The 13,296-nt window shown below is 52.2% G+C and overlaps 4 protein-coding genes across 4 annotated transcripts; 2 read left to right on the forward strand and 2 right to left on the reverse strand.

Annotated features, from left to right (window-relative positions):
- Positions 1–419: 419 nt before the first annotated feature.
- Positions 420–4,373, forward strand: COCCADRAFT_88282 (uncharacterized protein; the record flags this gene model as incomplete). Its single annotated transcript, XM_007711126.1, has 4 exons — positions 420–467; positions 575–1,712; positions 1,775–4,152; positions 4,221–4,373. 4 exons carry the CDS (start codon positions 420–422, stop codon positions 4,371–4,373), a joined length of 3,717 nt encoding a protein of 1,238 aa, XP_007709316.1.
- Positions 4,374–4,434: 61 nt separating this feature from the next.
- COCCADRAFT_88246 (uncharacterized protein) lies at positions 4,435–5,628 on the reverse strand (the record flags this gene model as incomplete). Its single annotated transcript, XM_007711127.1, has 4 exons — positions 4,435–4,814; positions 4,948–5,125; positions 5,283–5,405; positions 5,542–5,628. The coding sequence occupies 4 exons, from the start codon at positions 5,626–5,628 to the stop codon at positions 4,435–4,437; spliced, it is 768 nt and encodes a 255-aa protein (XP_007709317.1).
- A 1,372-nt stretch (positions 5,629–7,000) lies between these two features.
- Positions 7,001–10,913, reverse strand: COCCADRAFT_88405 (uncharacterized protein; the record flags this gene model as incomplete). The annotated part of the gene is made up of 3 exons (XM_007711128.1): positions 7,001–7,117; positions 7,171–8,033; positions 8,081–10,913. The coding sequence occupies 3 exons, from the start codon at positions 10,911–10,913 to the stop codon at positions 7,001–7,003; spliced, it is 3,813 nt and encodes a 1,270-aa protein (XP_007709318.1).
- Positions 10,914–11,594: 681 nt separating this feature from the next.
- COCCADRAFT_2529 (uncharacterized protein) lies at positions 11,595–12,454 on the forward strand (the record flags this gene model as incomplete). The annotated part of the gene is made up of 7 exons (XM_007711080.1): positions 11,595–11,642; positions 11,697–11,714; positions 11,772–11,784; positions 11,838–11,920; positions 11,970–12,167; positions 12,224–12,309; positions 12,412–12,454. 7 exons carry the CDS (start codon positions 11,595–11,597, stop codon positions 12,452–12,454), a joined length of 489 nt encoding a protein of 162 aa, XP_007709270.1.
- Between the last annotated feature and the right edge of the window lie 842 nt (positions 12,455–13,296).

Here is a 13,296-nt window from a genome sequence, read left to right on the forward strand (position 1 = left end):
TATCTAACAACTATCACCCTACAAGCTATCTCCACTCTTACTCCACTCACCCGTCACACCTGCAGCGTCATTTGTCTCCAAACTTTGCTATCGACCCCGCTTCTCTGTTGTACGTTGCCCCGCTGACGTAGGCATCCCGTGTCGATTCGACATTACCCAATGCAGCCATGTGCGGCCGTGTGCCGCGCGCCAATTGCAAAAAGGATTCGTCTCCAACTACGAGAGGGGCTGAGGGTTTCCCGCGGATGCGGAGGGAGGCGGAAGGGGGAAGGCGGGGTCTCTTGGAGATGGTACGACGCCGATGGGTAGATTGGGGCTCCAACGACGCGACGTCGATAAAGTGGTCCCCATCCTCAGGACGGATAACATGATGCAACAACTGTAATTTTTGAATATTTATTTGATCGTTTTTGTATAAGATGGAGAAGCTAAAGACGCTGCTTATTGCGAATCGTGGTGAGATCGCGGTACGTATGTAGAAAAGACAAAGTAGTATTGCCACATACTACCTACGCAAGGCTTCCGTTGTTTATCGATACAAAGTTGACTGACTTGACATGAATGTATGATATAGGTCCGCATATGTAAGACGGCGAAGAAGCTCAACATCAAGACTATCGCCATCTACTCCGAGGCCGACGCTGCGTCCCAGCATGTGCGGGATGCAGATGAAGCAGTACTACTTCCCGGCAACAATGCAACAGCATACACAGACGCAGATGCCGTGTTGCAAATAACAAAAGACAAAGGCGCAGATGCTGTTATTCCCGGCTACGGCTTTCTATCAGAAAATGCGGATTTCGCGCGACTAGTTGGTGATGCGGGGATTGCGTGGGTGGGACCATCACCTGAGGCGATTGAAGCGTTTGGTGTCAAGCATACTGCAAGGGAACTTGCAGAGGCGGCGAGCGTACCCATTGTACCAGGAACAAAGGGCCTGGTTGAAAATGAAGAAGAAGCTGCGAAAGAAGCTGAGCGGATTGGGTTTCCTGTTATGCTCAAGGCAACAGGGGGAGGTGGGGGTATGGGACTTATCACGTGCAACAAGGTTGAGGAGGTGCGGGATGGATTTCGTATGGTGCAGTCGAGAGGAAAGACGCTGTTCAAGAACCCTGGTGTCTTTATCGAGGCGTTTTACCCGGCTAGCCACCATATCGAAGTCCAGGTGTTTGGCAACGGCCAGGGCCAAGCGATACATTTTGGCGAGCGAGAGTGCTCAATTCAACGCCGCCACCAAAAGGTTATTGAAGAGTGTCCGAGCCCTTTTGTTGAGAAACACCCTGAGTTGCGCAAGAAGCTGGGTGATGCTTCTGTGCGGCTTGCAGAATCTATTAAGTATGGGTCTGCAGGCACGATTGAGTACTTGGTCGATGACAAGTCTGGAGATTTTTTCTTCCTGGAAATGAATACAAGATTGCAGGTTGAACATGGTATTACGGAGCTGTGCTACAAAGTTGATTTGGTCGAGCTTATGCTTAAGCAGGCGGATGCACAGCTTGCTGGGAGACATGGGTTGGATGGCAAGACGTTGAAAGATATGCAGCCTGCGGGTCCTTCTGGAGCGGCTATTGAGGCGAGGATATATGCTGAGAACCCGCTCAGAGATTATGCTCCTTCGCCGGGTTTACTGCAGAAGGTTCAGTGGAAGGATGTCCCTGGTGGGCGCATTGATACGTGGGTGTTTACAGGTGTAAGGATTACGCCGAATTATGGTATGTTCGTGCATATGATATTCTTCCGCATTCAAACTGGACCATAAACTGACGGTTTACAGACCCCCTCATAGCCAAGGCAATGGTTCATTCTCAATCCAGGGACGACGCAATCGCCTCGATGATAGATCTCCTCACACAATCCCTCATAAGCGGACCACCAACCAACCTCGAATTCCTAGCCTGTATCCTGGACGACGCTCGATTCAAAAACGGCAACACAATGACTAGTTTCCTCAAGGACTTCAAATACACGCCCCATGCCATTGATGTGATATCAGCGGGTGCATACACTCTTGTCCAAGACCTCCCCGCAAGACCAACAGTCGGCAAAGGTGTACCTCATTCCGGACCAATGGATCCAATAGCCTTCCGAATTGCAAACATGCTTGTGGGGAATCCTCGGACAAAAGAAGCCTTAGAACTCACTTTGACGGGACCAGAGTTACGATTCGTAGGTCCGGCCATCGTAGCTCTGTGCGGTGCACCAATGGAAGCAACCCTGGACGACAACGAGTTTCCAATGTGGACAAGCGTGAAGATTGAGGCTGGACAGAAACTGAAGATTGGAAAGACAACTGGCGGTGGCTGCCGCTCTTACCTAGCTATCTACGGCGGGTTTCCTTCAGTGGCAGATTACTTTGGCTCAAAATCGACGTCCCCGCTTGTTGCTATTGGGGGATACCAGGGCCGCGCGCTTGCACCAGGTGACTTGCTGCAGATAACAGACAAAATCCCAGAGTCATTCACAAGCATGTCGCTTCCTGAGCATCTCCGCCCAGCGTACAAGTCGAAATGGGAAATCAGGGCCATGGTTGGTCCACATGACGAAGGCTATTTCGATCCAAAATTCATTGAGCAAATCTACAATACCGATTGGAAGGTCTCCCACAACGCTTCTCGAAGTGGTATTCGTCTGGTTGGCCCAGTACCAAAATGGGCTCGCAAAGATGGTGGCCAGGGTGGTGCTCATCCAAGCAACCTGATTGAATATGGATATCCGCTCGGTACTTTGAACTGGACAGGAGATGACCCGTGTATATTTCCGGTCGATTGTCCAAATTTTGGTGGCTTCACGAGTAGCACGACGATTATCAGGGCAGACTGGTGGAAACTTGGACAACTCAAAGCAGGAAATACTATTCGGTATATCCGTGTTGGGCTCGAAGATGCGTTGAAGAAGCGAAAGTGGAACGATAATTTCTTAGACTCTGTCGAGAAGGCTATCAAGAGCGGAGGCGCATTCCAGGGGATTGAGAAGCTGCAAGGCGCGCATTGCGACTTCCATATGGGTGATATTGGAAAAGCTGTTATATGGGAAAAGCCAGAGGACGCCAGCACTCCTCAAGTCAGATATCGTCAAGGAGGAGATGATCACCTTTTGATTGAGTACGGAAACGAGAACTTTGATCTCAATCACCGGTGTCGTGTCACGGCTCTTGAAAACGCTATCCGCTCCGAGTCGACTCCAGAAAGCATCAGATTCAATCTCTTCAACACAGTCGGATGCTGCACCTCCCTCCTCCTTTTCTACGACGGCTCCAAAATCCCCCGAGCAGATCTAATCGCCCACCTCCAGTCCATCGAGTCCCAACTCGGCGACCTCCGAAGCACAAAAGTTCCCACCCGCGTTTTCAAACTCCCCATCTCCTTCGAGTCCAAACTCCAAGACGAAGCAACCCAACGCTACATGACCAACCAACGTCCACACGCCCCCTACCTCCCAGACAACCTCGCCTTCGTAGCAAAAAACAACGCTCTAACCCCCCAGCAACTCAAACAGATTTACCTCACTGGCCAATTCATGGCCGTCGTCGTCGGCTTCTTCTGCGGCAACACCGTTTCCCTCCCCGTCGACCCCCGCCACCGCATCTCCGCACCCAAGATGAATCCCAGCCGCGTCTTCACCCCCGAAGGCACCGTCGGCTGGGCCGGAAGCTGCATGTCCATCTACCCGGTCGACTCACCAGGCGGCTACCAAATGACCGGACGCACAGTCCCCTGCTGGGACTACTACTCCTACAAACCCGGGTTCGACGGCAAACCCTGGATCTTCCGCGACTTTGACATTCTCACCTTCTACCAAGTTAGCGAGCAGGAGCTGGATGAGTTACTAGGACGGTTTCGCGCGGGAAAGTACGAGTGGGAGTACAAAGAGGTGGAGTTCGATATGGCGGGGCATAATGATGTGTTGGAGAAGACGAAAGAGGAGGTTAGGACGATTAGGGAGAAGCAGGCGGAGGCGCAGGAGGAGATGAATAAGGCGGAGCACGAGAGTTTGGAGAGGTGGAGAAGGGAAAAGGCGGAGAGTGGGGTTGATGAGGGGACGGTGGAGAAGTTGCTGGATAACCCCAATATTGTGGGTGTGGAGGCGCCGGTTGATGCTAATGTGTGGAAGGTCGAGGTTAAGGAGGGGGATGTGGTTGGGGAGGCGACGGTGGTAAGTTACAGTCTTAATTTCTTTTGTCTTGTTTGCATCTGCAACAGTCGTGCTAATAGGGTGGTCAGATTGTTATTCTCGAAGCGATGAAATTGGAAATCGCAGTCAAGACACCCGAGTCTGTGGCTAAAGCGGGCAAGATCCAGGTCGAGAAGGTACTTGTGAAACCGGGTGATACCGTGAGTGCGGGTGGGCATTTGGCATTGTTGAGGAAGGAGTGAGACATGTAAATACAGTTTATCAAGTTCTTCATTTCGTATTGGAATTGGCACATCATCATACTTAATTTCCCACACTTCCCCACTCACTCTCAGGATAAACCTTCTTAACCTTGTACCATCCCACCTCCGCCTTCTGTATACTCCCCATAACTCTCTTTGACCATTCCGTACTCACGCTCTCCTCAATCTGCTTCCACGGCAGTTCCTCAATCGCAAATTCATGCAGCGCGTAGTACTTTGGCACTTTCCCCATATCATCCGAGGGCTGAAGCTGGTTGAGCGTGTACGCAGTCTTGACCTCGTAGCGCCGTGAGCGAATGAAGCCCGGCATGCGGGAGAGCAGGGGGATATGCTCTTCGCGGTACCATTTGTCAAAATCGGCGGTGGAAGCGGTGTCGGAGGGGGGCTCGAGAGCGCCCGAAATGATGAATTTTGCGGGGCCTAAATCATACGGTTAGAATTGTAATTCCTTCTCTTCATATTTCCACGAATGAAGCTGCAATGGGAACAAAACGACCCAGTTCTTGTTTTTTCCATCTCACGTGAGATGAAATGAGATCGAGAGAAAACGTACCATTCTCCTTCGCCTTTTCACCCTCAAAAATCTGCACTTGCTCGTAGAACCGAACAGAAAACTGCACATTCTCATAGATAGTCTCAATTTCCTGTTTGGTCGGCGGATTGCGTTGAGCGATATCCTTGAACCCGTCTGATTCGCGAAACCCCACCATGTCCGGGAGTTCGTAGACTACCTGTTGATTACTTAGAACCCAATTCCCAAAGACAAGGAAAACCTCTCGCCATGTTCGCATGAGAAACGTGTGATATAGCTACTTGCCATATTTTTACGTGTCACAGACAACGAAACGAAAAACAAACAAACGTGAATAAAGCGACAAGAAAACTTACCAACCAAGGTATCTCACTACTATACGTCTTTTCCTCCCCTCCATCCTTTACTGGGTGTTCCATAGCTTGGTACCTCACTGCGGCTACAGCACCAGGCAATTTGAGGACATCTTTGATATGATCCTAGACAGCACATTCAGCGTTAGCTTCTTAACACCACAGTTCATTTACAACTCTTCTTCCTTCAAACAATTCAACTTTGCAAGCAAAAACATAAAAACGAGAAAGTGGGCGTGGGAAGACAAGAAAAAACCCATACATTCTCATACCAATCTGAATACTTATCCACCGAAAGCCGCTCCGGATGCGTAATTCGCGATGAGACCCACATGATACCTGACGCCATCTTTCCTTTCTTTTCTCTTTTCCCTTTTGCACAAATTCCGAATCACCTAAAAACCAAGTAAATGAGTACTGCGGTAGCCAACTCCAGTAGACACGGTGGACTTTGGGGGAAAACGACAATGACCCCGCGTACTAGCGTGGCGAAAGTCATCTCCACTGTCTGAAACCTAGGGTTTGTTAAGTGGACGGGGGGCTGGGATTCGTGGTGACATGGGTAAGGATGTGGAGACGGACGGGGGCGGGTGTGTGTGTCACCAGCTTCGTGGAAACACGTATCTCCAAAGTTCGTTACTATTGCGGTAACTGCGGCTTTCCACACCCCTCGTTTCCCCCCTTCCAAACAAAATGCTAGTATACTGATAATCTTTTTTTCTTCTTTGTACTTGGAACATTCACACGGCACGCGGTCCGACTTAAACAAGAAAAAAAAACCCTAAATATTCGAATTTGCATGCAAAATATTTCGACTCGATTTGTTTAAACATCCCTCTCTCCCTCTTCCCGTGCCTCCACCCCACTCCGCGCTTCGTTATTGTTTTAAACCGAAATCAAAAAAAATCAGTGGGTATCGGACCGATATCGAAACAAGAACGAATACAAAAAAAACCCCTCCCACGTTGCCAAATCCATATCGCTAACGGCGTGGATGGGGAAAAAAATCTCCGGAACCAATGATAAATCCTCCTCATCCGATCCCTGCTCAAGTACTACACCTCAAAAAGAACAACAAACCACCACCACCAAAAAAAAGATAGTTCGCAAAGGTATAGACCAAAAAGTTCGCTGAATCGCTTCTTCAAATTAAAGCTGCGTTCGATCCTCAACTACTCTTTTTTCCTAAAAAAAAATCTTTCCTCTCCCTACCCTTCCCTACTTTCCCTTACTTCCCACAAACCGCGGCAACGGATGTCTTTGTTTCCAAGAAAAGCGAACGAGAAAAAAAAACTTCAAGCACAGCCCGCCCCCTTTAGTCTAATATGATACAAATGCTCTCTTTGCCCCCCTTCTCTCTCTTTCCTTTGACAAGAAAAAAAAGGGACAAAAGTTGTTGTGAAGGAAGAGAAGTATGAATGAAGTGAACCTCCTCCGCCCCCGTCCCCCGTTGACCTCCTCCCCTTCCATTGCCATCACCGATCCGCGGCTCAACCAAGGCAACAGTTGTCATGCTTTGCCTGGCTCGATTCCTCTTTTTTCTCTTTCTCTCTCTGGGTTTCATGCTCGAGACTGTGCAGTAGTAGCCTTGATTGAATGCAATAGCGTCGGTTACAGTGCAGATGAACTGCGTAAACGTCTGCCGCCACTTCATTTAGCATCGTGTTTTCGAGAACAGAGAACTTGACGCTAAATTTCTTTTACTGATTATATCGTTGCGTCTAGCTCTTTTCGGAGCCGTGTGGGACATCAAGTGACTGCTTTGCGTTTCCGGTTTGCCAAAAGTCCAGGCTGGCAATGACATCGGTGCCGAATTCATCCTCGTACGAGTATAAAATCTGGATCTGTTAGTTTTTGTTTCCACAGCGATCCATGAATCGAAACGACGTACCTCTCTTGTTGATGTATGTAGCCACCTAATGTTCTTCCCAGTGATGATGTGCACAAGACCACCACTCTCAATATGCCGAATCTCAATAAAGCTAGGCTCAAAAGCAAGGATGTATGGGTTGAAGATGGCAAAGGCCTGCGGTGTACCCTCCCAGGTGATGTCCCAGTCTGGTCGTGCTCGCCAGCCGTTGCGGTTGACAAAGAATGAGCAGTCTGTGTAGCACAACAGGAATTCGCTTGCCATGCGCTCAATGTGAATTGGCTTGATGTTCTCCTTCCGCAGAACAAAGTCGAGGGACGTGTCGGCCTGGTCAAGAAGTGACTGCGTTTCGAGTGTTTCCAGACTGACGACTTCAAAACCACGTGCGCAACCAACGCAGAGCTTAGAACGCAAGAAATGAATGGACGTCGACTCCGTAGGAATGTAAAATTCTTTGTAGGGCTTGAGTTGATCGGCGCCACCTGTTGATAGCATCATCTTTGCGAAACCAGACTTCTTGTTCTTGTTGCCCATCTGCTCCTTGGGTTCGTATACCTTGATTGTAGTCGACAGCGCCGACGTCTTGACCGCAGCGACCAATTGCTGGCCCAGGCAAATGCCAGCCTTGAAGAAGTTGGCATGGCAAATCTTTCGGGGACGCTTGGCCATGGCTTGCGACTCGTCAGGCTCCAGGGCATCGGTCGAGTAGGAGTATAGAGTTTTGTCGGCCAAGACCAGCACAATAGCATGTTGCTCGAGAACTTCGATCTGGGTAACGCCCTTGCAGTCCAGTACACGACGAGGACGTATCGAGGCATCTTTTGGCTTGCGCTCCACAATAAATACACCATTGTCCGTTCCAAGGGCCAGTTTGCGACCACCATCTGCATCATGTTAGTATTTGACTTGGTCAAACTTGATATGTACTCACCCAGAGGAACAGCGCAGGTAACCCGGATAGTAGTAGGAGAGTTGAGGGAGAAGGGTCCCTCGTGGATGATAGTCTTGGTAAAGATGTTACTGCGCTCCCTCAGATTTCGCTGCTGTGAATCAATGTGCTCCATCCATTTTTGCTGGGAGATTGGCGTGCTCGCAAAGAGAGTCAGTTCATATCCACCCTTTCCAAGACGCTTAAAGGTAATGGGGTAGCCTTGCTGTTTGGGATCGTTGTTCTTTGGGGTTGCCGCAGCAATGGCCTTGCCAGCAATCAAGTTTGCTGAAGGTCTCTTTGCAATGCCCAGCTTAGGATTAACTTCCTCCATTTGCGTGATGACCAAAAGTTCCAGAGGTATTGGCTTCTTGTAGACCTTTTGCTCCTCACGTTTGTTCACAGTCTTCGCACGCACCAACAAAACAGCATGGTCGAAGAGGTAGCAAGTAATGTCGCCAGTAGCTTCGGTCGGGGTCTTCTTCAATGTGCCCTTGAATACCAACTGTCGATTCTCATCCGTCAACTTCAAATCGACAAACTCACCCTGCCTGAACTTGAGATCCTTGTTGAGCTGCATAAGGTTGAAGTGGTTTTCTGCCTTGCCGGACTCGATGTTGACCTTTGATAGCGTGTCTTTGATGATGCTAATCACCTTGGGAATATCTTCTTTATCCGGGTTGTCATCCGCGGTGTACTTGACAATGTTCTCCAAAAGCAGTGGATATCTGGCCAACCTCGTGGTTGGCTTAGTAAGGTAACCGTTGAGCTCCAGCTTTCTTGATTCCTTCATCCTCTCGACTTCGTCGACGAATTTGGCAAAGCCTGGGTTGGTGCGCTTTTCATGCTCAAACTCGTACTTACCGAAGAGCTGGTTAGCACCGTACTTGATGAATGGCGCAAAATGAGGTACAAATTCCAGGAAGATGTCTCCAATGTTTCGGACAACAGCCTCCTTTTGCTGGCGTCTGGTAAGTTGCTCGGCCATGCGGGAATTGACCATGTAGACCTCTTGGCAGTTGGAAAAGACGGTACGGACAAACTTTTCGCGGCGGTGCTCGGGAATTGGTGATATCGCGGGGTTGCGCAGGGGCTTCATCCAGAAGTCTCTAAGGTACTCGAGATCCTTGACGAAATCGCGCTCAGTATACATAAGCTCGGAGATGACCTCTTGTCGCTTTTGCTCCTTCTCCGACACACTGTCCGAAATTTCTTTTGGTACGGTATTAATCCACAGTTTCTGCTCTTCTTGGTCTTTTTCCTCGTGCAAACTTGCTCTGGATTCCTCGCGCTTGAGACCGGGTTGAATGCGCATGTTGAGACGGGCTTGCTGCTCCAGACGGCGTGGGCATGCAATTGAGTAGCACAGACGGTCACGTGTACATGTGGGAGAGTAGCACTCGGTCAATAGAGTGAAGACTCCGTTGATCTCAGACTTGTCCTCCACCATGGTCTCACGGAACTGGTATATCTCGTTCGTCGAATCTCGCAGGCGGTGCGCGTACGTAACATCGTGGAAGAACTTTTGCGCATCAAGGGACCGGCCCAAGAGGAGCGCTAGATTACGGTCGGTAGTCTTGATAATGAAAGAGATGAGATCAACTGCATCTGCACCCGTAAAAGCACTCTTGTAAACAAGACCATCTTTTTCCTTGTCAGAAAGAACCACTCGGTCTTGGAAGGTATCGGCAACGCGAGATAGCAGGGCAGGGTAGACCAGAGGTGCCCGTCGCTGGGCAGCAGGCGCTTGTTGCGCGGGGACGAGCGAAGTCATGGACTGGTTGGAAGTCCTATTGTTGCTGGAGTTGCTTCCAAGTGTTTGAGATGAGTCTGGGCGAGAGCTAATGGACGTCATAGTGCTGGTACGCTCCGAAGGAGGCACAATTGTGGATGCCATGGACATTGAGCGGGATTGATTCGACATGCTTCCTTGGCTCACACTCCTAGGATTGGACGGCAGTCCCATGTTTGGGTGTTGGGGGTGACCGTGCGGTCCACTTGACATCTCAGATTCACCAGATTCTCGCCTTCGACTTGGTATGATTCTACCACTCATTGTCTGTGTATACTCGGGATCCCTTGTGTACGAGGTCATGGACATTGTCCGTTCATCGGGCCGTTCTGGTACCACGCGTCCTTGTGCTGTGGTCCTGGCCATGTGGTTCATATAAGGCTGCTGACGGAACGTGTTTGCGGGGGACGGATGGGATGGTCCACCAGGGTTGAACTGTGGTCGTGGGTTCAAGGCAAGTGATTGTGAACGGTAAGGATCCGAATTCATTGCAGGACCTGGACCGCCGGGAAAGCGATTGGGAATGGGCTTGTTGTAAGGGGGCTGGCCAGGAGGAGAGATGCGGGAGTCGAAGCGCTGGGGCTGGCCGTATGGCTGGCGCTCAGGGCGAAGGGGCTGTGGCAGGTACTGAGGCTGCGGCTGGCGCTGCTGCTGCTGCTGTTGCCCGTCAGGATATCGCGGGTGCTGACCGTAACCGTTTGGCATAGGGCGATTATAAGCATTCGGCGGATCTATGGGGCGCTGCTCTCCGAGACTTGGTCCCGTGCGCTGATCGTACTGTGGGTGAGGACGACGATCGTAGCCGTTGACGGGCTGGCGAATTGGCGGGGCGCGCTGCATCATGTCGGCCGTCTGGCTGGACATTGTGGCAGCGCGGTCGGGGATGTTCCTGTGCGACTGCGATGTCATGGTCTGGGAGCGGCCGGCCATGGACGGGCTGGCGCCGAAGATATTTGTGAAGGCGGTTTCCCTTGCGCCCGAGGGCTGGCCATGGGTTTGGCCGCGCGCATAGTCCGGCCGCTGCTGGTTGCCGTAGTCGGCCATGTCTCTTCAATCTACAGCGGATCTAGCCTGTCGCGAGCATTCGCAGCGCTGCTGGGGCGAGGCGGTGGGCGTTGGCGGGCGGTGGACGTGAACGAGGGCTTTTTGATACAAGGGATTCGGCGGCGTGGCCGGGGCAGCAGAGCCGGCACGAGGGGGCGCACGAGTCGAGGCGACTGATGGGCACGGCGGCAAGTCACGCTTGTTATTTTTTCACTTGAACGAGGGCGTGCTGGCGAGCGAGGGCGGGTGTGGGCGTGGACAGGGCGGCGGGGTGTTGCAGAGAAGGGTCAACAGGGCCACCGCTCCGGCAGTTGAGGGAACAAGCCGCCCAGCGAGGGGGGAGGGGGAGGCAGCGGGTGCGAGGAGCCCGTGGTGAGGATAAAAACGGCGGCAGCTGGCGAGTGGTAAGTGTGGCGCGGGCAGGATGGGGGTTGCAGGTCGACTATGGGGTAGCGTTGGCTGAGGGGGGAGGGGGGCGCTGGCCGGCTTTCCTCGCAGCTCGCGACGTTGGGGAGAATGGCGGTGGTGCAGGTGTTGGACCGGCATGCGCTTGGCATCCAGAGCCCTCCTCACCAACCGCCTGGCCGCATCCCAGCTGTCTCCGACGACGCCTCCACCACCACGACCCACGCCTACACAACCCTCCATCCATCCCCCTCTGTCGCGAGCATCACAGGCACCATGTCTTCCAACGAGCTCGCCCCGAGCTTCGCGCCTTTCTTTGGCATGGTGAGTGCCCCCGGCCGCGCCCGTGTCATGACTTCATAGCTAACAGCCATGCAGAGCGGAATCGCGTTTGCAGTGAGTAGCTCCTCGCCCCCGTTGCAGCTGGCCGACTAATGTACCAACCTCGCCTAGATGATCTTTGGATGTATGCCACCCCCGGGACGCGTAGTCAAGCTGCACAGGAGCTAATCGAAGCAGGCGCCGGAGCTGCCTATGGCACCGCCAAAGCTGGCATCGGCATTGCTGGTATCGGAACATACAGGCCAGACCTGATCATGAAGGTGCGCCGCCCTGTGTCCGCCCATAGAAAGCTCCATCTAACTTGGCCAGTCGCTCATCCCCATTGTCATGTCGGGTATCTTGGCCGTCTACTCACTCGTCATATCCGTCCTCATCGCCAGCGACATCAAGCCCCCGCCCAACAACACGTATTCGCTGTATGCTGGATTCATGCACATGGCTGCCGGATTGTCAGTTGGTTTGTCGGGTCTGGCTGCAGGATACGCCATCGGAATTGTGGGCGACGCTGTATGTCCAGTTGTTAAGAGATAGTGGAAAAGAGAGAGAGAGGCTAACTGCAGCAGGGCGTGCGCTCCTTTATGAGCCAATCGCGAATCTTTGTCGGCATGGTGCTCATTCTCATTTTCGCAGAAGTCTTGGGTCTTTACGGGTACGTCTCCCAAGCCAGAACACGCCAACATGGTCAGCGCGCGCGTGCAACAAGGACGGCGCTATGCAGACTGCACGATTGCTCATGTACTGACTGGACTAGACTGATTGTTGCCCTCATTCTCAACACGCGGGCAAGCGGCTGAGCGGACAGGGAAAGGATTATTTGTATTGTACGACTACAAGGTGTAGAAATACTCGATTGAGCCTGCAACACATTGGCGTTTGGGGTGGGGAACTGGCGCAGGTCAAGAGAAGGTGCAGGCCACATGGGCACTTTAAGGCGATTTACGCGGCCTGGGCAAGAAGGAGAGCTTTTGGATCAGAGTTATATATATAGGCATTTGTGCATGGCGGCAGTTGGGGCGGGTAGAGCCCTGCATGTGAAGTAGCGGTATCAATTTGAAGGCCGGCAAGCACGCCGAGAGCAGCGTCGGGCGCGGAGTTTGTCGAGTTTAGTGTGAATGCGACGAGCCGTTATTTGCAGCGTACGTACCGTGGTTCATGCACATGCATGTCGGATGATTCAGGGCGGCTTACGGTAAGCCGCAAGACATCAGCTGCCAGCGAGACCCGGATGCCGCCTATTGCTACCCCACGGCGGCTGGTGTTGCCAGAGCATGCTCTATTTGCGTATTACACATGTAGCAAGTGCCGCAAGTAGTTGGGCACAGCAACCAGGCCAGGGCCGGCGGGTAGCGTGGGCTGGGGCGAACAAAGGGATACTGCAAGCGGTCAAGACGACTGGACCACAGCGGGCCGGCTTACTTGCAAGGCAGGGCAGGGCGTGTATTCGCTATTCGCAGAGCCCACCAGGGTTCGGCCGGCGAGTGTTGCATGTTCCCCACGCCCGGTGCGTCATCTTTTGCAGCAATGCCCTCGTCCTAGGACCCCCGCTATCCTCCTGTCGCGCCCGCGCCCGCTCCCTCGTGCCCATCCTATCCCACCCCATCTCTCTCCAGCGCCCACCAAGGAAGGCCCATGATTG

This window comes from Bipolaris zeicola, assembly GCF_000523435.1.
Source record: "Bipolaris zeicola 26-R-13 unplaced genomic scaffold scaffold_25, whole genome shotgun sequence".
NCBI classification, from domain to species: domain Eukaryota; kingdom Fungi; phylum Ascomycota; class Dothideomycetes; order Pleosporales; family Pleosporaceae; genus Bipolaris; species Bipolaris zeicola.